The sequence below is a fragment of the Hoplias malabaricus genome, chromosome 9, assembly GCF_029633855.1.
Source record: "Hoplias malabaricus isolate fHopMal1 chromosome 9, fHopMal1.hap1, whole genome shotgun sequence".
Classification (NCBI taxonomy): domain Eukaryota; kingdom Metazoa; phylum Chordata; class Actinopteri; order Characiformes; family Erythrinidae; genus Hoplias; species Hoplias malabaricus.
In genome coordinates this window covers 20367520-20392376 of record NC_089808.1, presented here as the reverse complement: position 1 = coordinate 20392376, position 24857 = coordinate 20367520, and the positions used below count along the sequence as shown (strand labels likewise).

Here is a 24857-nt window from a genome sequence, read left to right as displayed (position 1 = left end):
AAGTATTACTCTGCAAAATACACGTAACCTAGCAACAATGCCAGCATTTACAAGACAGTTGAGGCAGAACTTGTTCTATTCCTGTTCACATTTCTATCAACATTAACTATTCCTGGAACCTGAATGATTTTTCCCCAGCTGGAACCAAACCACAACATGTTTGTTGCATAACAGGTTCATGCTATTATATAATGTAACATATTGGCATTACAGCAACTCTTCTCTTATATTATTGCTAAATTGTACTGTTTATGAAACTGGAATTGAGGTCAAAATAATAGTCCTGATACTACTACTGAAATATTTGAAACCAGACCTGCTTTTCAGTGATTTAAATTCAAACCCATAGGCATTCATGTCCTGGAAATTGACTCGGGAAGTCGTGAACATTTCGCTTCTCGGCTGTGAAAAGCTCCACAGCTGGAGGTGTGAGTCATTCGGCTCCCTGCAACTCCTCAGAAGTTCTGCTGGTGTGTTATTCTGTTTTTATTGCAGTTTTTGACACTTCTAACCCTACGTCCTGGTTGGATTTTCTTGACCTGTTTAACAGTTTCTCTGCCTTTTGTTTCAAAATCAATATTAGTCATACATTTAAAGCCACTCGTCTATTACTGTGTACGTAACAGTTTTAATATCAAGGCATGAACTCCACAAGATCTCTGAAGTTGTCTGAAACGCTGATCCAAATATTACACTTCACACATAATAAATCTAAGACTACTACACTTCAGTGGGTAGACATGAACATTATAGCTTCATAATCCAACAATCAACACACTACATATGTGCAGAAAATGTTACTTTATGACATACACTGTGCACTACATAGGTTAGTGAGATATTTCAGATTCAGCTTGTGGTTTAGAAACCTCACTAATCATCTGATATTTTCAGACATGGAGCACAATTTTTTTAAACGTTAAGCCAAAACAGAAAAATCGTTTAGAGAGACAGTCACAATAAATAATTATCCTCTAAGTATCAGGGTGACAAGAATGAGACAACAGTATTCATTAATAAAAAATATAATAAATATATTCACAAGGGCAAAAAAAGCACAGGAGGTTATCATGCTAAATGCTTTCCATTAGATCTTAAGACAAAAATGTTACTATGGCTAACAGGGTGCAACTGTCTTTTTCTGCTCCATATAAAACAGTGGGACTCTTTAGCCCCCTGACAAGAGGTAGAGGGCTTCTTTCCTTTTAAATGGTGTAAGTGAATCTTAAGTGCAGCAAAATATGTTTGTCTGAGATAAATGTTGTTCTATAGGAAATGTACCCTAATGAACCAAAATGTTAAGATCGCCTGCCTAATACATTTAGGATGCAATATAAGTCTTACCAAGAACCCTTAGTGTACCACAGTTCTGAGACTCAAACCATAGCCAGCTGTTTGTAGGGCAGTGAAGTTATCCACTACACAGTCTTCTGATTTTTGTCTTACCCCAGATTTGACATGTGCAATTATTAGGAGATAATCAAAGTAATATCATCTAATGGCATGCAAGGCAAATGTTTCTAGACACCCCTTACATATAGTGACTTTGTATTCTGTTAATGCAGCCTCCGTATAAATCTTTCACCCTTCGTCCCCATTTTCAACTGAGGTAAACATGTGCAAGAACATTGATTTCTTGGTTGAAGAGTGTAGAGAACTGGAATAGAACAGTATGCACTGACTGGGAGAGTTTCTTGAAGTCTAAATAGCTTCTGAAGTAAAAAAGTAGATTCTTTCAGATATTTTCATTCAGCTTCCAGCTGTCCACTGCTCTTCATGTGAGAAGACTCACAAAACCTTTCCTAAAGGTACATTACACCTCATAAGCTCAGAAGTTTGGAATCCATGGTTTCCACAATATAAGACCATTCGGTTTGCAGAGAAATGTGTGAAGGTTAAATGCAATCACATCACTGCCAGGCAGGAACACACCCTGGAGAGGGCTCCAGTCCATCGCAGAGAATCACAAACTCATTCGCTCACTAACACCACTGGGCAATTTCACACAGCTAATCCACCTACAGACATGTTTTCGAATGTGGAAGGAAACCAGAGAACCTGGGGGAAACCCATGCAGACACAGGGAGAACTCACCACATCTTCTCAAAGACAGTGACCCGAGGATTGAACCCACAACTCCAGGATCCTCGAGCTGGACATTACCTCAAGATATCTCTAGTTAGGGTATACATCTATAAAGACTTTTAAAAGGAATATTAGGTTGATGTGAGTTTATTATGAACTACCAAGTTTGTTGTGATTGCTGCTTCACACATTTTACAAACAACACTATAGCTGTAATATGCTATATCTAGTGATTACGCCCTAACAACTAAGCTTGATAAATCACCCACAGGTCAAGTACAGCTCCATAACACTCCATTAAATGTGAGGGAATTGTTCTTTACTGTATTTTAATGTGTTATTTTTCTCAGCAGACATGAACAACTAAATAAATACATGACTAAAATTAGGCTAATTTTTAAAATTATTTATTGGACTAAAACTGGGCTAAAATATTTGTTTTTGTCAACTAAACCTAGACTAAAACTAATTAATAAATATTTATGTCAAAAGACTAAGACTAAAACTTCAGCTGCCAAAATTGACAATATGGCATTCTAGGGTTCTATTCTCAACTCTGGCAGGAACACAACACTACACCAATAAGAGTCATTGGGCAAGACTCCTAACACTGCATTTGCCTAATCAGGAATATAATTGAAATGAAAAGTCATACTCATTTAGATACAAGCATCTGCCCATTGCCTTAAGTGTAAACATTGGGTAATAATTGGGTCAATTTTTAAGACTGTAAAAGCAGTACTGGAAACAAAATGTCCACACTGGTCAGTTTCTATATGAAATTCTCAGAACATACCTGCCCTTGACATTGAAGTTCTTGCCCAACAGCAGGTGCTTGAGGGAGGGATGTCTGGAGAAGGCGGGGATGACAGACAGAAGATCAGCATCCAGACCTGAGGTGAAAAAACAAACAAATAAACCAAAATGTGTTACACAGAAGAAATGATTTAGTGGGGACATTGAAATGGTCCTTTTTCTATGTTTTAAAATGACAAACATCTGTTGGACTTGGCTTGTAACTCACTCACTTGCATTTCTCACATACTCACACATTTAGGGACTTCTCCACTAGTGGGTGCTATTGTGTTTTGTATAAAATACATTTTATTCCTCGTTAAAGGACAAGAATCTGATGGAACTGCCTTGAGTCACTAATGTCATTCACACACTCACCCATTTTCCCACTCACTCAGTCACTCATGCATTAATCTATTCAGCCATTTTACCTAACCACCCACTCAAATTAATCAACCTTTTATACACTCATGCTCAACTTACCCACCTACCTTCTGACTCACTCAACCACTCACTCATTCATCCATTCAACTATTCATCCACTCATTCACGCTCACCAATTTTTTCACTCAATCCCATATTCACTCACCCATTCACCCACTCACTCACCTGCACTCTAAACACTTGTTCATTCAGTCACTCACACATTCATATATTCAACTCACTCACCCTCACACGTTCACCACTCACCTATACTCAAATCTATCCGCCTTTTATACACTCACCCCTCCTACTCATTCATCTGCAGGGAGATTTTTTTCCCCCATAGTTCAGTTATAGACAGTCTGCTGTCTGCATCTGATGATCCAAGTCTCTTTATTTTTGTAAAACATATCTTTCCTGTTCTTATGGGACACTTGAAACTTGACTGGAAATGAAATAAATAAAAGAGTGGTCTATTTTTATTGGACATTATTGCACTGTCTAGTGTCTTACCATTATCTGAAATGTCCAAGGTGCTGATGCAGGAGACTTGGGGGAATAAGTCCTGAATTACAGCTGCTCCTGCTGACCTGAGCTGAGAGAGAGTGAGTGAGTGTGTGTGTGTGTGTGTGTGTGAGAGAGAGAGAGAGAGAGAGAGAGAGAGAGAGAGAGAGAGAATGTTTTTCCATGTTAATGGAGATTAATAGCTGTTAAAGCAGCAGATGAATTCCAGTCCCCACAGCTTTAGCTCATCTAAATTTAATTAGCTGCTGAAAAAAATGTAAAAGAAAAGAAGAGAAAGAAAAAGAAAAACGAGGAGAAAAGAACTGGGCAGCAGTGAAAGCGCGAAGAGAAAGTTGCGTTCGATTTTCAAGGCGAGTGCGCTCGGCTACAAATGTGAATGGCTCTGTAAGGAGTCAAGAGATGACGGAGAAGGCTGAAAGGAACTGAGAGAATATGAGAGGAAATGTGAGCACTGATAAAAGAGAAAGGGAGAGAGTGAGAGAGAAGAGAAAAGTTAAATATGAGCTGAAATTTTCCGCAAGGCCTTGAAACCTTCCATCTATTTATCTGTGAGTCATTTGTTTTTAAATGTGTGTATGCAATAAGCCATTTCTATTTTTTGTAAATTTTGTCTATTTCACCTAAGGCATACAGCAACTATGTATATAGTAAATTAACTTTATACTCCATAGAAAGGGTGACCGACACCGAGGCAACTATGATAAAACAGGTCTAAAACAGAAAATACATACTGTAAACTTTCCATCACAATGCTTTCACAACAAGTTTTATTTATTTATTTATTTTTTTTTAGAAAGCATGGGGCACAAAGAAAAGCTCTGGAGCAGCCACTAATGAGCCTCAGGGTTGCGGTGGGTCCAGAGCCTACCCGGAATCACTGGGCGCAAGTCCTTCACAGGGGGACACACACTCACACATTCACACCTGTGGACACTTTTGAGTCACCAATCCACCTACCAATGTGTGTTTTAGGACTTTGGGTGGAAACCAGAGCACCTGGAGGAAACCCACACAGACACAGGGAAAACACCACACTCCTCACAGACAGTCACCCGGAGGAAACCCACGCAGACACAGGGAGAACACACCACACTCCTCACAGACAGTCACCCAGAGGAAACCCACGCAGACAAAGGGAAAACACACCACACTCCTCCTGGAGGAAACCCACATGGGGAGAACACACCAAATTCCTCAAAGATAGTCACTTGGAGCAGGATTGAACCCACAACCCCAGGATCCTGAAGCTGTGTGACAGCGACACACTACCTGCTGCACCACGAAGCTGCCTTAATATATAATTGTAAATAAAAAAATGTATCTATTTATTTATTTATTTTCACGTTTTTGTCAAGTTATTATATTAAAAATGACCCTAAAATTGAGAATTAATACGCTACAATCACAATCACTAATTCAGAAATTATTCTTCATGCTACCATTCTCAAATTACTTAACATTTAGATTATTTATTGTTGGAAAAAAAAAAAGAATTTTTTTATATTTAATACTAAGAAACTGTCAACATAAAATGATAATAAAAGATTGGGAGAATATTTGAATTTTGAATTACAGTGATAGGTTACTGATTGCCATCAAATTCTCAATGTTTAGACCTCTGTCAGACGAAAAGCATTAGCTGTAGATAGTACCAAACTCTGCACTACTGTGGAAGGAACCTGTAGGAAGGTTTTTTGACAGATTCCAAGAGTTAATATCACATTATAAATAAAGCGAATTTCCAAGTGAGTCACTTCAATGCTACAGGTGTGTGTTTTAAACACAAACCTTCCCCAAACATCCCTGAACTGCAATAACTCGCCCACACTTCACTTGCTGAGACACAAAGTCAATTTCTCTTTTCCGCAAAGAAACAAACTGCTCACCGTCATCATTCTCAATTACTCCACATGCTACTGTGCCTGGACAAGTGACCTTAAACCAGCAGTAAGTCATTTACAACACCAAAAATAGCAAACAGTAAATGAAAGTAGTTTTTGACCTCTACTTTTTTTCTTTGATGTACAACTCACATGAGATAGAGAATGAAATCACTGCAGGCTCTGACTAAGCCAGAAGTATACAAACTTTTCCTCTGAAAGCCCCCATTGCTCATAAAAAGAAAATTTAAAATTGCCCCCACAACAACTAAAACATATCAGTCAAAATGTGATCTATGTATAAAAATATAGAAGCAAAATCATTCCAAATCATCTCATTTGTCCAGGACTTTTATTACTAAGTCTGAAAATTAAAAAGCAAAAAAAAAAAAAAAAAGAGATTCTCTCTTTTAGCACATGTGAACAGAACACATGCTCTTGTTCTTTCTCTCCTCATCCAAGGATTCATAAGCAGCCTAAGCTCCATGCTGCTACATTTGTCACATGACACAATTTTGGACTTTTTATTTATATTAAAACAAAGTATAATATTTAGTGTAAAAACTGAAACAGTATTACTATATTATTCACTGAACTGTAACTGACAATAGAGCCTCTGTCATTGCTACTCCAGACTCAGCACTGCAGAAACAGCACTACATCATTTTTGGAGGAGGGTGGGAACCAGATCACATTTTTCAAATATATTTTGAAAACATTGTTGGTGAAAATATCTTTTTGTATTATTTATTTATTTTATTTAGAGGAAAAACTATGCTTTGAAAATATCCAGATCTGTGTGGATGAGGCCTGAGTGAAGTATCTGTGATCTGGTAATTCATACTACCAACACTCTAAGAAACCTCATGTCTCTGTGTTCGCACACTCTCAGAGAAAAAAAAAATCACTGTGGTGTTACGTTTAAGGGTATATATTCAGTACCTATTGATTAAGGAACATAACTATACCTCGTTCTATTATAATTGTAGATTTTACAATTGTGTTGGTTCCATACGCCAAATTTCATCTCCAGGACTAAAGATTACAAATATTCACCTCTCCTTCTGGAAAAGAGGATGTCATGTACATTTGGGGAACACAATTGGACTCTAAAACCACTGTTGTATCATTAAATATACATTTAAACTGTTTGTACCTTTAGTGACCAATAATGTACCTCTACCGTACCGTGCAGCTTAGATCTTGATATAATGCAGTGTTCTGACTAATAATACATGAGAAAACCTTTTCACGCATGCTGGTGTTTTATGTGTTTTACGTGGTTGTTGGCCACAGCTACACAATAAAATCTCAAAATTAGTTTGTGTCTCCTGCAGAATTTCTAATATATTCAGGCCACTAGGGTTTCATTATGTGAAAATCAAAACTGAAGAAAAACAGATTTCATCTTTAAAGGAACTCTCCATAATATTTTAGCTTAAAATTACAGCTTCAAAATCATTATGCTGCTCACCTGAGCGGTAACAGGGAGAATAGAGCTTCTGTCATTGCTACTTTGGGCTCAGCACTGCAGAAACTGCACTATGTAAATTTTGAAGAAGGGTAGGGAACTACTGCCACTCCCTCCCCCTAACCAATAATTTCATTACAGTTCTGTAAAAAATCTCTTACACTAGAGGGAGCCTCACAAGCAATAAAAACTAAAAACCTTATCTGGTAAATCTAGATCTTACCTGGTGTTCCTTTAAAGGAACACACCGACCACAGCAGTGCCATAGTAATCTCTAAAGTGAGATTTTCCTTTCCAATGAGATTGCCCAATGAGATTGTGTCATGCTTTACTCTTCTGGGAAGGCTTTGAACTATATGCTGAAAGATTTCAGTAAAAATTTGATGGCATTCAGTGACTGATTTTAAGTACTCATTTTGGAGTATGATGAGCGCTACATCACGAACACCACTCAGAAGCAGTGGATGGTGGTCCATCACTCCAGAGAAGAGCTTTATACCCTGCCTGCCAATTGGCATCCAATTTTGTTTAAAGTTGTGTGTCTACAATGTCCACTATTTCAAGTGATAGACCACTACATAACACAATGTTCAATTTAAAACTTAAACGTAAATTTTTAACAACATCAAGTTCAAGTTTGACTGAATTTTTATAAGGTCAGATCTAGACATTTCAAAGAACAAAATGAAGCCTCAATACAGTGCCTAAAACAATAAATTAACATATTCATCTTTCTCATACTCTAAAGAATAGATAAGAAAATTGAATTGTAAGGTCAGCATTTAGACTTTTGTTTTTATGTGATGATAAAATCATAATGAAAAGCAACACAGATGGAAAACAGCAGCATGAACAAAAAATAAAACAGCTATCTGCTTCGCTTGTCGTTTTGCCACAGACTGCAGAAAAGAATGCAGATAGAGTGGTACACAAAAGTTTAAAGAACACACACTAACACATCCTTTACTTCTGCAAATTAAAACACAGTGAATTTAACACAAAATACAACACAAAAGAATGAGGCTTGTACTTGTACAAATAGGCTCCGTGAACCACAAAAAAAAAAAAAAAAAAAAAAAAAAAAACAGAAAGTAAAATGCCATAATTAAGTCTCAAATGACTACAAACCACTACTATTCATAAAAATAAACATAATAATACTTATTTTATGTTTATTATTATTTAGAAAAAAACATCAACATCATATTTGTTAATATAATATACATTTTATCAATATCATTCATTCATTATCTGTAACCGCTTATCCAGTTCAGGGGGTGGGTCCAGAGCCTACCTGGAATCATTGTGCGCAAGGCGGGAATACAATCCACCTACTAATGTGTGGTTTTTTTTTTGGACTGTGGGAGGAAACCGGAGCATCTGGAGGAAACCCACGCGGACACGGGAAGAACACACCAACTCCTCACAGACAGTCACCCGGAGTGGGAATTGAACCCACAACCTCCAGGTCCCTGGAGCTGTGTGACTGCGACACTACCTGCTGCGCCACCATGCCGCCCCTCAATATTATTATTAACATTATTATTACTACATGCTTTTGAATTATTTGTGTTTTTTTTTTTTTTTATTTGTGCCTAGAAGAGGCATTTTTGCTTACTGACTGACTTCTAATGCTAGTTCAGCCACATTTCACAAGGTGGCATTACTACACCGTCTGTTGTTAGTTCATCCATATTTCACATAGCACTTTTCCACCACTGAGTAACCGGAATGGTTCCATTTCATTAACTAAATTTGGAACCATTCAGCATGTTTCCACTAACATCTTCTGATTCCTGAAGCAGATAATTAAGTTCCCATCTGGAACCAAAAAAAGTAGGTTCTGCAGCTCGAACTGTGGCTTCGTCCTTTGGCTTGTCGAGGTTCAGTAACTCAAGAAAGAGCTGAGAGCCTAAAACACAGCATTATTGCTCAGTGGGTCACTTACAAAGTTTCATATAAACAAATAATAGGAAATAAAATTGGAACATGCCCTGTTTGTGTGTGTTTTTGGGGCTGTGTTTGGCTCTGCATTGGTCAAGTTTCTACACTGTTCACAAACTCAGCAGTACAAATCGGTATATTTACACACATATTATACCTCACAGAGAGGGGAGGACTGTTGAATTTGTCTTATTTAACGTGAGTGTGTCTTTGCCTGAAATATTGTAAAGGGAAGTGGTGGGGAGACATTTGGTGGGGGCATTAGTGTGTTTATAAAACTCCATGTAGCTGGGTATGTATTTTGGGCTTTCCTGTTTTTGAAATCCCAGAAACACCTGAACATTTGAAAATGGCTAAAGTACTAAAATGTCTGTTAAATTTTATGGTTGTAGTAAAACTACATTGTGTTTCTTTAATGATTTAAATGAAGAGGTTAGTTCTGGGTTGTCAGTTTCTCAGTCATTTATAAATGTATATTCTTCTTACTCTTGGTATTTTTAATTTCACTTCCCAAGAGGACTTCCCAAGAGGAAGGGTGCAAGGTTTTTAAATCCTAGGCTTGAACAGAGCCACAGACAAATAGAAACTAGAAAAAGCCACAGCCAGCTGGTTACCTCACAGCCACTGACGTCCAGGTGCAGGTCAGTGATGTGAGGGTTGGAGGACAGTCCGAGAAAGAGAGCCCTGAGGAGACAGAGAGAGAGACAGACAGACAGACAGAAAGAGAAAATGGTCATTAGCAGGAATCCCCCCTCAGCAGTCTCAAAGCCCCTCTTACTGAGGACTGTCAAGGCTGATCTCCATTAAAAATCAAATCAGGCAGCTTCCTTTTAGCCTTGGAGAAAGTGTTACACAGTTCTTAAGGGATTAGAGGCAAAGAGGCTTAGAGATTATTCAAGTGTTCTGTGAAGAACCAGCTAAAAAAACCTGGAAATAAATAAAAGCAGCTGGGTGTGACAGGCTGGACTGTGCTAGATAGACACTATGACCCACATGATACCTGTCCCCACAAAGCTTACTTTAAAAGAGCATTCAGTCATGTCACCACCTCAAAGATGCAAAGTGATTTCTTCACATTATTTTCTATAAAGTATAAATTGTTGAGACTGAGAATCATATAATTATACGCTCCTTATGAGGGTCTCCCTCATGGGGATGACCATGTTGAAAGCAGGGATAGTATCGCTAATACTTCCAGGGCATTCTGTCTCAGTATAATTGTGTTTTCATAATATGAAGAATCCCTCGAAAAAACAATATTCCACTCACCTTCTCAAAAGAAAACAAGGAAGCAATGGAGTTTTTGCTGCTGGAGCATTTTAACCAAGAAAGGTCAAAACGACACTTTTGCTTGTTTGGAACACTCCCTGGACGGGTCACCAGACAATCACAGGCTATCACACACTCACACATTCCTTCACATTTGATTCAGTAAACACGATTCAGCTCATAAAAAGCAGTTAACATGGCTCAGCTGGCTCAGTTCATAGGACTGACCTAGCATGAGTCAGTTCATGACAATCACTTAACATCACTCATCAGTTCATGGAATTGTGCAGGCAGGTTTCCACTGAAAGAAATCACCTAGCAGGATTCAGTTGATTTGATTCATTAAGTGTTCATTCATTCATTCATTATCTGTAACCGCTTATCCAATTCAGGGTCGCGGTGGGTCCAGAGCCTACCTGGAATCACTGGGCGCAAGGCGGGAATACACCCTGGAGGGGGCGCCAGTCCTTCACAGAGCAACATAGACACACACACACACACACACACACACATTCTCTCACACACTCACACCTACGGACACTTATGAGTCACCAATCCACCAACCAACATGTGTTTTTGGACTGTGGGAAGAAACCGGACCACCCGGAGGAAACCCACGCGGACACGGGGAGAACACACCAACTCCCCCAGAGCGGGAATCGAACACACAACCTCCAGGCCACTGGAGCTGTGTGACTGCGACACTACCTGCTGCGTCACCATGCCGCCCTTTCATTAAGTATGATTCACTAAAATTATTTAGCATTATTGACATAGCTTAATTTGGCTTAGCAAGATTGAGCACATGGTAATCACTAAGCAAGCCTCAGTTCATGGCATCATCCTAGCATGACCGGTTCATTCATTCATTCTTACAGTGAGTTTGAGTATTAAAGTAAGGAAACCATTGAGCAATATACATAGCCATAATTGTTGGCCCACCTGAGCACGTCCGGTGGCATCTTCATAGATGACAAGTTGAGGTGTGTGAGGCTGAATGCTGAGCTGAAGAACTGACGGAAGGTAGGGAGGGTTTCTCTCACTTTCCTGATGAAGCAAAGGAGAAAAAGAAAATGAGACCAAGAATGACAACAGGAGAGGAAGAAAATCAGCCAGGGCCTTTCATCCTTATCTAATAACTCTGATTAGTACCCTTCCTCTGAGAAGCAGTGGAGTTCAAAGGCCTTTCATGTTACCTTGATGCATCTGCAGACAAGAAAAAAAAAAATCCATAATGTATGACCACTATACTGGCCGTCAAATATAACTTCAAAAGATCACTATCAGGCTTCCGAGAAAAAGAATCCTTATGTAACTTACAAGATGAGGAATTGTTATTTAAACCATAATTTGGTGAAGTCTGGATATTTCAGACAATGTAATTGCCTTCCATTTATCCACATCAATAGCATTCTGGAAATCCTCCTGGCTACACAAGAACTCAGAAATAACCCATTCTGTGAAGGCTATCCCAGTAGGGGGCGGTCTTACCCCATAACATTTTATATTAAATTTGTCAATAAGAATGTTTCCCATAGACACAAACAATTTTTGGTTGAAAATAAAAGCTTAAAAAGCCAAATAATGTAACTCGGTCAGGGCAAAATGGTCTTTTAAAATACCTTGGTGTTGTCAATGGTGACATAGCAATGCCACGGATTCTAAAATGAAGACGTTTTCTTGCTTTACTAAAGGCTACTACATTTCTACACTGAGAATTTTATTCCCATTTTTTCACTCTGTTTTCGCTGATTTTCAATGGCATGACAATGTTCTATTATGCACTGAATATCCTTGTGGAAAAAAAATATATAGTTAATTTTTAGCATTAGCTACAAACATGCTGCTTGGAACATGCTGTTCCAGAAAAATTAAGTCTGTAAACATGACTTTACTTATTGTTATTTAGTTATTTTTTATAGTTCATTGTTGGGAGGTCAAAATTAGCCTCGCCCACACTGGCTGTGATAGCCTTTCCTGTTAAAAGCTTATCCCTTTCGGCCGTCAGAGTTGTGGGGCAAATAACCTACCAGAATTTGGTCATTAGTCTTCTCCTCCAAAAGTTTTGAGCTTCCTAATGACGTTATGTTGACGAGTTCAAAATGAAACGTTGTCTAGCTTCATGTGTCTCTGAGGAGGCATATGCTAGCCTCCCAGCTTGTTAACACTGTGGGTTTTAGGTACAGTGGAACGTGGAAATGTGAAAAATGTGGAAAAAATACAGCAGTTCATAATTTCCTCCAAGTGTGATGAGGTTCCCGAAGAAGTTACATTGACGACAGTTCAAAATGAAATGTTGCCTAGCTTCATGTGTCTCTAAGGAAGCATGTGCTAGCGTTCCAGCTTGCACTGTATGATTGGAGGGTCCTAGATAGATGGTGAAAGTGGCCATTTGTAAAATTTGGGAGAAAACTGGGCAGTTCGTTTTCTCCTTCTGAAGTGTATTGAGCTTCAAAAAGAAATTATGTTGACAACAGTGTGAAATTAAATGAAGTGTTGCCTAGCTTCATGGGTCTCTGAGGAAGCATGGGCTCAGCCTCCCAAGTTTGGTAACATTATAGGCTTGTTCAAGATGAACTGCGCCTCGCCTTGTTGATCAGTGAGCAGCCAGTTGCAGCTGGGAGGGGAGGGTAGAAGAGCCGTCAATACGAACAGTTGCCACCTGCAGCCCACATGAGGTCTGGCAGATCTCGTGGCAGTTCATTACATGAACTACAACATATTTAAAATAATAAAGTAAATAAACTCACTCTACGAGAGATCATGACACTATTATTGTACTTACTGGGTCTTTAAGAGAAATAATTGATTTACATTTTAGATCTAAAGAAGCATACATCATAGGTTTCAGCTGAGCTTCTAGCCAATGAGTATTAAGCTCTGTCATCATCAGGCTGTCCCTGGTCTCAGCTCGTGGGGAGCAACTGCAGCAGCTGGCTCCGGAGCTTGCAACTATCTTGCACTCATGAGATTATAGAGCTGTGTGTCATCGGGCCATATCGCAGGCTCAGACGCAAGTTGGACACAAAAATCTAACCGGCATGCATTGCACCAAAACAGAAAAATTGGGCAGAGAATTCAATGTAGAAAATGTTTAAATAAATAAATAAGGTGTCTAGTGCCTAAATTTGAGGTAAACCTGCTCATTAATATTTTATCATTTCCAAATTGCCATCAATAAATGCACATCCCAATTGGAAGGAATAAATAAATAAATAAACAAAACACCTCATAAAAAACTGCAATGTGTCGAGAGGCCTCAATTTCCCATAAATAGTTTTTGGACCAGACGAATAATTCATTTTCCATATCAAGAGTGGGAAGGAAGTGAGAGTAGACAGCACAGGTCATGCTCATGTGGAAACAGCAAAACTGAACAAGATAATGTTTTCATGCTTTACATGATTATGCACACCAATTGCCATTACGCTAAAACTGGCTTGTTTGTTTGTGTGTGTGTGTGTCTGTGTCTGAATGGGGAAAATGGTGCTCTTCAACATTCATGAGTTTTTAGTCTTATCGGCTGCTGCAGACGCACTATGACGTGGTCATTCAGTCATTCTAAACAAATCCAGCTGACCATTTGTGTGTAAACTGACATATAATACTCAATTTTATACATTGTCTCTTAAAATGCAGGGATCTGTCTACATAAGTAGCAACAAATTGAATTTAATTTGTCTGTATTTTAGTTGTATTCATCAATTTATAATTTTTCATCCACTTTCCTGCAAAAATAAAAAATAAAAATTATAAACAAAATGCCCAAAAATTAACCTTTTAATGAGCAATATATTAACAAGAATTAAGCATAAAGATAAATACAGAGATATGGAAGTTCCTCTAAAGTAAACAACATTGCAAAAGAGGGAAGCAAGTCTTTCTGACATATCCTCAGTGTTTCAGCTACATTAATTTTGCAGTAGTGGCCCACCGCTCCAAAACTGCTGCTACTGCTGCTTCAGAATATTATGTAGTGTGGCTTTTAATTTAAAACAATGGATACAGGAAATGCAATGGATACATGGCTGCATGCACTGCACTGTGCCCAATTCCAAACTCGCTCTGGTTCCTTAGTGCATCCCAATGCGCTACGCAGCAGTACTAGGTTCAATTAAAGCCATAGTGAGAACACTACTCTACTACTGAAAGTAGACAGTAGACGGAAATTTAAACAGAGAAAGGCAGCCAGTATTTTGGTAAACAAATTCTAAAGCCAGGTTTCCTCAGCTAACTTTACTGTCTTCACCCAGTACAGCTCGCATCTTTCAGCTCCAAAATAACCAGTGTGTGAATTGATACCAAGCGTGATAAGTGAGGCTAAGTCCTTTATTCATTGAATGTATGCCAGTAGAGTGTATAAACCAACTTAAATCTGATGTTTTTTGGCTTTTCACATTCACCTGCTGAGAATGGAGTTGGCTGCATGGAGGGGGGGTGGTCAGGGCTGCCGCATCTGCTGAAAAAAATTCTAGAACAAACACTGATTCTCCTGTTCTCGTGGTTTTCTGTAATATTCTCCTGCAATCCAAAATTTTCTGCTATGTTTTCTTGTATTCCAAAGTCTTTCTGAAAATGCCTGTGTAATATTTGCTGTTAATAGCATTGAAATTTTAATGACTGGTCATGAATCATATATATGAAGTGAATGGTATCACTGTTGGTATCATTTGTTGTCACTGTGGTGATACCCTCAAGGATACATACACAGTACCTTTAATTAGACAACATGATTGTACCATATTCTATAAAGGTGTGCTGATTTCATCTTCATTATGTTATTTTAGTTTACCTCACCTCTGCTACCAGAGAAGAGAATGTAATGTACCTTCAGGGAACACAACTGGACTTTTTAGTTGTACAAATGTACCTTTAGTTACAATAATGTACCAGTACAGTACCTTTTTTCTGACTGTGTAGATAAGCCTGCTAACTAGCTACATTAGCTCAGGCTACTATTTTTTAATAGTCACCTACCTAACTAACACTGTAGCTTGTGTTCAGAGGTAACATTCCTCTTGCTGAAAACCTGCTTGTGTAGCATTAGCAAAAGATGAGAAAATCACTGGTTTCATCCCAATTTAACTAGAGCAACAAGGTTTGATTTTACTTAAAGTGCTGCCCACCTACAAAGCTGACACTGTAGGCGTTTGTATTTCTATTTTGCGTTCGTGTGTTTGGGAGACAGTGTGGGTGGACGAGAGATAGAGGAACTGCTTCTGACCAAGAAAGAGGGGATGTACAGCAGGAGTTCAATATAAATGCACCCAATCATTTCCAAATTCATCCCACTCTCCCCCTCTCCCTCACAAATTCAGAAGTCATTAGCAGCAAAAATGTTTTTCGCATGGTTATTCAGAACAAGAGATAGAGAGACAGAGAGAGAGAGAGAGAGAGAGAGAGAGAGAGAGAGAGAGCGACTTGGGAAATGAGCAGTAAGTCTTTCTAAAATGAGTCTCATTTTTCATAGAATTCCTCATAATGCAGTTATGAGCGGCTGGGAGATGCTATTGCGGTGGTGGCTTCTAGAGGGAGTTATAGCGAGGCAGATATACATCACCATGTTGTTCTGGGCTTTCTCTTTTCTGGCATCGCTACAGCCTGCAGCTCTCTATGCTCCACAACACACAAACAAATAGATGCTTGTAATTCTATCCTCACCAGGGCTTCCATGACCTCTATCCAAAGAAAATTAGTCTGTTTTGTGAACAGAACAGGAACACAACCACACGAACATCAACATATCCACAGCAGACTTCAAGTCCATTTTAAACTACTAACTTGTGATACCAAAGATTACTGAGAGGAACTCCATGACAAGGAAAGTATTTAAGTTCTTGTTTTGTTAAAAGGTCATGGCAGAAAGAAAGAAAGAAAGAAAGAAAGAAAGAAAGAAAGAAAGAAAGAAAGAAAGAAAGAAAGAAAGAAAATTGGAAGGGGATAAGAAAGAAAGAAATAAAGATAGAAAGAAAGACATTGATTTAAGAAAAAGAAAGAAAGGGAGGGAAAAGGGAGAACTGGGATACAAGAAAAAAGAAAGATAAATAGAAGGAGATGAGATAGTATGAATTAATTAATTAATTAATTAATTAATGAATGAATGAAAGAAAATAAGAAAGTGAGGGGAAAAGGAACAAATGTTTTAGCAATAATAAATAAATGAATAAAGAAAGAAAGAAAGAAAGAAAGAAAGAAAGAAAGAAAGAAAGAAATGGAGGAAAAATGGGAGAAGTGGATACAAGAAAAAAAGAAAAAATACAGAAAGAAAGAAAGAAAGAAAGAAAGAAAGAAAGAAAAGTAAGAAAGAAAGAAAAGGAGGAATAAGGAAGACCTCAGATACAAAAAAGAAAGAATGAAAGCAAGCAAGAAAGAATAAAACAATGATTTAAGAAAGAAAAAAAGAAAAAGAAAGAAAGGGTGGAAAATGCAGAAAAGTTATACAAGAAAGAAAGAAAGAAAGAAACAAAAAAGTGGGAGCAAGTAAGCTGCAAAATGTCCCAAATTCTAAAGTCTATTCATGCTTTCTTACTACTGTGAGGATATTTTGTCCTCAAAAATGTCTGAATACAGGAACACACACACACACAGACTCCATTTCACTGATGATTACCACCGTGTTATAGCTTATAGCAGTGGTTCGGCCAAGAATCTAATTTTGCTTCCACCTCAAATGTAGTGAATAAGCCTCGACATGTTTAATGTCTGAAGTCTACTTCTTTAGACTTCCACTGGAGCTACAAGGCTAACGGAGCTAAGAAGTCATAAACATACAACAAACTAGACTTGTAAATGTGCTTCCTTTAATCCTACAGTGATGCTGCAGTCAGCTCTAATGTGAGACACACACACACACACACCAGGGGTACACCAGGGGCAGTGAGCACTCACACATCCAGACCGTCAGAGCAGCTATCCCAGTCCCCATGAACCAACTGGATGTTAGGGACCCAGCTCAAGGGCACCTCAGCCATGGATGTTTACGGAGGACACAGTGCTGTTATTTCACAACCCCTGCCCACTCTTGCCCACAAAAGTATTTCTATCCTCACAAAGACTTTCTAAGTCACAATACAATTGCTATCCTACTCCACATGTTACATAGTGTAGTTTCTGCATTGCTGAGCACAGTGGAGCATCATAATGATTTGGAGCTTTAATTTTAAGGTAAAAAATGACAGACTGTGCTTTTATTAAAGACATCACAATTCACAGATTCTACGGTGCATCACAAATATTTGGAAATATAATCATCCGTCGGTATCCAGGAACCCCTGAGGATACAGAAATCCACAGATACTCTAGGGTCTCATCTAAAATGATGCAGTATTAGCATAGTGAATAACCAAAATAAGCCAACGACTCCCTGTATGCTTTAAATCATCTCTATATTACTGACTTTACCTAAGACAATGAACATGCTGTAAATAGTTGTCATACTGTTTTTTCGCAGGGAATAATGACAACTTAACAATGAACAATGCTCAAAGTGATGGAGAGAGACTGAGGATGTGTGAAATGGTGGGAGGCTACAGGAGGGTATGACTACACATCACTTCATTTGTGTGGATTCATTATACAGGGCTGTAAGTATAGTGGATATAGAGCTTAAAGTAAAAGCACTGTAATCTATACACAACTTCATTTTATTATTTTTTAATTTCAGTGGATACTATGGAATTACCCAAACTCAGACAGGGTTTTATGATTGGTTGAATTATGGAACAGCTACCCAGCAAACAACGTACATGTTATTATACATAAGGGGACATTTTCTACCCTTTTCCACCAGTGAAAACAGAGTATTGGTTTCTTAATGAAACATCTGTAACATGCATTGGTCTAAATACCACAAGGATCATACATGGCAGCACCATTCTCCCTGTACAGAACAGCTGGTTTCAGCACTTGTTTCTTTAAATGATAATGAGCTGCAGCTCAGTTCAGTGCAAGATCCCAGGAGTGAGGAGCAAGGAGCAGATCCTCTGCATTTTCTTTCTTCTACAGTCCTGTTTTCACTGTATATAATCAATACTTTTATTTCTCAGTGCTTGTTATGTTTGTTTTGCTCTGTTCAGTCTTGTCTTTGCACTCTCACATACACATGGGTCCAGCGCGGTGATTGTGGAGACAGAAACAAGGAGGCACAAGATTTTTTAAAAAATATATATATAAAGACTTCTTTTATTTTCTTCTGTTTTTATCCTCAGCAGTTTTGGTGCACAGTTTATGTATTACTCAAAAACTGATGTGCTAAATCATTACATATTTTCCCCCCAGTAAACTTAAATTCTTATTAAACAAATTGAAATATAGTGACAAATTACCTTAACAGTGTATTTATTGCAAGTGACATACACTGTGTATTTCATTTGCCTTGCTGCACCCCATCACCTGCTATAATTTAAAATCTCCCCTAAAGATGTGTTGTGATTACAGATAAAGGAAATGTTCAATGTGATTTAAAAAAATAAAGAACTTTTGAATTTAATTTAATATCTTTAAAATGTTGCTGGTCCTCTTATGACCTTCGTCTTTTAGTTTCTTACCAAGCACCTTATTGAAAAGTGAGATTGCAGTAGATTTTTTTATCCAATTGAATTTAATATGAAATTGCAATATAATATAATAAAATATTACACAAAGTAGAACATTATCAATATATTTCATAAATGAGATTGCAGCAAAAAAAAAAAAACCTGTGAGGATTATGTGGAGCTAATATTAGAATTAACTTGTTTATATTGCAGAAATACACTGATTACTAATGCAGCATAAAAATTACAAACTATGATGTAAGTTGGATGTTTGCCATTTGTCATGGGTTAAATGTGATGTTTAAATCCATTAAGACCTATATAAAGTAGTCATTTAATTTTCCCCACCCTGGAGTGTTTGCATCACTAACTCTTCCCCATGCACCATTTACAGGATATGTGGGTGGTTCCTCATTACCTAGACTTGAAGGCATAACACCAGGTACATTGTGTCATAGTTATAACTATAAATAAAATCATTATATTTAACACACAGCCTTTAACTATTTTAATGTTTAAACAGAGGCAAAATACAATTTTATTAAATATTGAAGTTTACGGAATACAGTGGTCCTACGTTAGCTTTGTATCCAGCAATGGATTAATGGACAGTAATGGAGGGTGATGCTGTGGTAAATTATATTTTTCACCGTATAGTTTAACTAAGGGCTAGAGAGAATTTTTGGCCAATCATTGTAACAGAGAACCTGCTATGAGAGCCTAATTACCAGACTTGTCACAGTTGGAACGATGGCTAACTAGCTCAGAGACAAATGCCACCTGTGCTAAAGCATGCAAAAGAGGATTTACCCCCACACAAAAGCAGCAGCTAATCCCAGGTCAGCTGCCTTACTGCCGGAAATACAAAGACTTAAGCTCACCTGTGAGAAAAGGAGTTCTTAGACAGATTCAGGTAGGAGAGGTCCGCACAACAGCCACGAAGAAGAGCCCCAAACAACTGCAAGACAAACAGTGAAAATTCTTGGTTGTTAAATATATAAGATACACAAAAAGAAAAAACAAAAAAACAAATCTGAAGAAGAAAACAAAATATATATCCTGCCACCAAAGCGTCTTAATAGTACTGTCTGTTCTACCTTAAATTGTGCCACAGTTACATTCAGGCAGTATAAGTTTTTTTTAACAGATTTTCCCATTCCACATTTCTTAACAGAATTTTTTGTTTCATCTGTAGCAAATACATACACGCTCCAAATCCTTTTAACAGAATTTTCAGTTCCAAATTACATGTTACTGTAGGTACCTTCAACCACTTAGACATGAGAAGATAACTGCTGAAAAATATAAGGTGCTATAGAAATAGACACACTTTAGCTTTGTTGTTTTCTTGCACTGATTTTACTGAGCAGAACATGGTGTCAAAAGGTCGGACCAATAAGGTGGTATTAAACCTGCAGTAAGCCCCTTGTTTATTTAACCCTGGATTGTTCATATTACACAAAGATTATAGATGTATTTTCTGGAATTCTGTGATTTTCATTTGCAGTAACTTCATTGTATCCCTAACTCCCATCAGTTCAGAATGAACAAGAGGATCCGAGATTGGGATGATCGGAAATCATGTTAAAATGTGCTACACCAACCAACAAAGGAAGTTAAACGTGATTTGAGAAAAAGGCCAATTCAATTACTGTCAATAAAACTTACAGAGTCCACTGCACAGTCAGTACCAGACAGATCCAAATGAACCAAGCAGTTAGGCTGAGCCAAGAACAGGTACAAGTTCTATAAATACAAGTGAGAAATCAGGTAGTTAACAAATGTTCCTTATATGGGAGAGAGTGTGAGAGAAAGACAGAAATAAGTAGTTTTTATGGCTGCAAGATATATTGATCAAAATATTACTGTTTTCTTATAAGTCAAAATAATGCACTGATAGATTTCTAACATGTTAATATCTAATGTAATTAAAATGTAAAATAAAAATGTAATCATGAACACATCACACATACTTTTCTGTCTGAGGTCATTTAGCGTAGTCTAATCCCTTCTTTTCTTAAATAATTTTGCCTGAGGCTGTTTGAAACACTATGTTTGGTCTGATCTATGAAAGATGAGACATAACATTACACGTTTTTATCTTGACAACTGAGGCTGTTTTGTCTGCTGTCTGATGCCTGACTCTGTGCCCTTAAGATTACTTACAACATATAACATCACCCAGATTAAGTGGCAGTTCTATCTAGATCCGTAACCATTTTTTTGACAAATTAATGAGATTAAATAATAATTCACATGGAGGGTTTTTTTTTTTTTTGGTCTTGTCAGAAGACAACGTGCACAGGTAATTCAGGTAATATGGCAATAGCTTCACTGAATCAAGCCAATGAAATTGTTTGTTTACTCTGTGTGGACGTTTCACTAGAGACAGCAGGAGGGAAGTGAGAGTGAGGACAACATGGCTTGCTCTAAAATAAGGAAAGATACAAGAATACAAACAATGTGAAAAGGAGCCATTCGAGGCTCTGTGTGTACATTTGCAAAAGAGGTTCTTTTAATTTATCTTATTTTGAGATTTTGTATGAATCTTTTACTTTTAATGTAGGCCTTATATTAATTTGGCTGGGACAGCTTTTTTTGGTAAATAGAGCTATTTGGTTACTATGTGCCATGTGTGTTCAGGGTGAATGTTAAAATTATCCTTATGTAAAAACTGATAATAATATTAAACATCATAATCATAATGAATATTACTAAATATTATTGGATATTATTGAAACACTTTGTTAATGTAGTAATTAAATTCTCACAGCATATTTAAAAGTTCAATCATTATTATATGTCCTGCAAAGATACAAGGATATATCTTTGTTTGTGTGCTCTGACCGTGGCGTCCTCTCCTGAAAGAACCCCAGGGTTTTTGCTCAAGTCAAGGTGCAGCAGAGAGTTGGAGTAGTCGTCGCTAGAGCATAAAGCCTGAGACAGGGAGGTCACACCTGAGGAAAAAAGGAATATAATAAACATAACCACTTTTGCATGTAAAATATATGTCTAAAATCTTATGAACACTGGCTCATCCAAAATTTCTTTCTGAAATCAATGGTTAAAAAACAGGTAGTTTGTACCACTTTTTTCCCCCCAAAACAGCTTTTGGAAAAGCTTTTGAAGTCACTACAACTTTAGCTATTGGATCATTTATCCATATAAGTTTTAAAGAACATATTCTTAAGGGGAATATGTTACCACAATGTCAAATTAGCTATAAATATCTAATCTATGAGAATATCTAATATCTATCAATGAGAGCAAAGACATGACATGGTTTTCCCAGGACCCGAAGTTCTTTTTTTGTCTAACATCTGAAACCGGTCCTAAAATGTACACATTTCTGCTTGAAACCACAGCGTTTCAACAGACATGATTTCAGAACATTCTAAAGTATGACAGGCAAAACAAATGAGGCAGAGCTGTTGCTTACATGAAGCATTGTAGTTCTAGTCTTGAAAAGGGTCTTTACAAAGACTAATATGCACTCCCACCCACCTCTTCGTTAAACAACAACAACAAAACTAATAATAATAAGTATTATTATTATTATTATTATTATTATTATTATAATAATAAAGGGTGGATAACAAAAGAGATACAACATATGAAGAGAGTGGTCAAGGCTATCACGTGCTTCCTCCATATTAAGCCAGAAGCTAGCCAACCACCACCATTTTTAACGTCATTGTACAGCTCAACACTTTTGGAGGAGAATGCTAACTGCCCGATACTGCTATATTAGCTAAACTAATGCCAGCCTACAAAGTGTTTTTACCACAATTATGATGTAGCAAATAGAAACAAAGCAGCATTCATCAACCAGCTCAACTTTTAAACATATTTAGCGCGAGTATAAAGAAAGCCCCCCCCCCACGAGTCATCCTTCATTGGCCCAGATTCAGAGACAGGCCTGCTAGCGATCTGCTTCGATGGCAGCGTGCCACAGCCTCAAAAAGCATGCCTCATCAAATGCAGCTAACAAGGCCATTTCACCACACACTTTTCTTCTCCCCCCCAACCCTCCTGCACAAATAATGTACTTTCTCTGTGAGTACAATTCTCTCCCTGCTTTTAAAGAAAGGCTGGGTTTGCTCCTGGCATTTCGACCCTGAGTTGTAAGTCCACATTATAAGCCTTATTCCTGTCTATACTGTTGCTTGCATTTAGCTTAGCGTTAGCATTTGGGATATGATGTTTTATTACATGCCCCCCTTAAATCAAGGCTCCAGTGAACTTATCAGGACTAAACTCTTTACCGGTCACATTGTACGTGTAGGATTACACTGGAATATGAACTGAAGGGAAGGCCCATTGATCCCTCCTCTAATCGGAAGCTGAAAGGCTACCCCTCTGCACTGCAATGCGTATTGGAATGGGTAGCCTCAGAGACAGGTACTCTGGGCTGTCCGGGAAGAGGCGGATCCCATGAACCTGCTGTGAAATCCTCCGGCAATAGCACTAGCAATAAAAGATCAAAGCAATAGACCTAAGATAGGTGAATGAAGCTAGCTAGTTAACTCTTTATATGCCATACTAACATGTAGAATTCACTCTGCAGTTACAAATTGCATGAGATATCAATGTTATTGTTGCAGACATTGAACTGTGCACACACCTAATATAATCTATACACTAGAGACAATAAGGAGCAGCTGCACAAGAGCTAAATCAAATCAGTGGCTTTCCAATTTAAAGCCCCCTTTTCTAACCATAACAGCTGCCCCCAAATCTTTTTATTAATACCCTTATGTGAAAGAGGTGGCCATATATTGAACGGTTGCAGTTCATGAAGTGGTCAGAGAAGGTATAAATTAAATGGATGTTGAGAGGCTTTGGTGAAGTGGCGTTAGCAAGGGGCACTTGCTCCCCAAGGAGGTGCTAGTGTGGTACACACCCTTTGAGGACAGTGAGGTTTTGGAGAGATTGAGCAGACGCAGGCCTTTGCTGAGGCAACACACCTGGTGGATAAGATTTGACACTCCTGCAGAAAATCACACACACACAGGTAAAAATGCCTCTGACTTAAACACAGGATTCTAATATGCATACACAGGAAAATGTTCAAATGATTCTGTAGCATCACTGCAGTCAAAATAGAAAGCACCACAGAAAAAAATACCCACACATGCACGCGCGCACACACACACACACACACACACACACACACACACACACACACACTCACAAACACACACACTATATGCATAGCCATACACACACCCACAGTCTCTGACATGATGTAATGGAAAGTGGCATGATTCTGACGTGACTGAATGTGGCATACATTGAAACTTTGACCCTGATCGACCGAGAATAAACAGCAAAGGACACACGAAAAAAAAACAAAAACACACACAAACAGGCCTATAAAAACACACACAAGCAAAGATTGTACACTTCATCCAACTGGCTAAATATTCTTAGACAACGGCTAAAACCACTGGCCCACAGAATAAATAAAAATGGCACTAAAATAGCACCATAAACATCTAGATAAAATGAGCACATCCACCTTAAATGGTACCGTGGTTATTTGCAGGAGCATGTACAAAATTGAAGGCTGGCATGTAAAGTACAAGAATGTGGCATGTACTTCCTTATACAGAATCAGAAATGTCCAATTTTTGTGGAACTGAAAACTCAAATAAGAAGATGGCAAATAAAAAGCAAGAAGCCTGCATCATTTAAGGGGGAAAAGGAAGTCTGAATAAATATTCTGGTGAATAAGCAAATCACCTTCTGTCATCTTTTAATAATCAAATACATATATTCACAGTTCACTGGTCCGCTTGCCTTACCACAGATCCAATCTCTTGGAAGTTCAAAACCCCAAAACTCAAAGTTCAAAACCCAAAAGGCTGGGACTCCTCTGTTGAAGTTCTTCTGGGGGGGGGGGGCTTTCCCCTTGCTCAGGGAGTGCCA

At 38.0% G+C, this 24857-nt stretch overlaps 1 protein-coding gene across 2 annotated transcripts in view; it reads right to left on the bottom strand.

Moving 5' to 3' along the window:
- carmil3 (capping protein regulator and myosin 1 linker 3) overlaps positions 1 to 24857 on the bottom strand; it is a 100342-nt gene that overhangs the window by 29912 nt on the left and 45573 nt on the right. For both annotated transcript variants that reach the window (XM_066681083.1, XM_066681084.1), the window contains exons 12-19: positions 23830 to 23916; positions 21774 to 21883; positions 20595 to 20672; positions 19808 to 19884; positions 11335 to 11439; positions 9738 to 9807; positions 3817 to 3898; positions 2882 to 2978 (exon numbers count right to left, since the gene is read on the bottom strand). In XM_066681083.1, coding sequence (XP_066537180.1) covers positions 2882 to 2978; positions 3817 to 3898; positions 9738 to 9807; positions 11335 to 11439; positions 19808 to 19884; positions 20595 to 20672; positions 21774 to 21883; positions 23830 to 23916 — 706 coding nt within the window. The remainder of the gene's footprint in view (positions 1 to 2881; positions 2979 to 3816; positions 3899 to 9737; positions 9808 to 11334; positions 11440 to 19807; positions 19885 to 20594; positions 20673 to 21773; positions 21884 to 23829; positions 23917 to 24857) is intronic.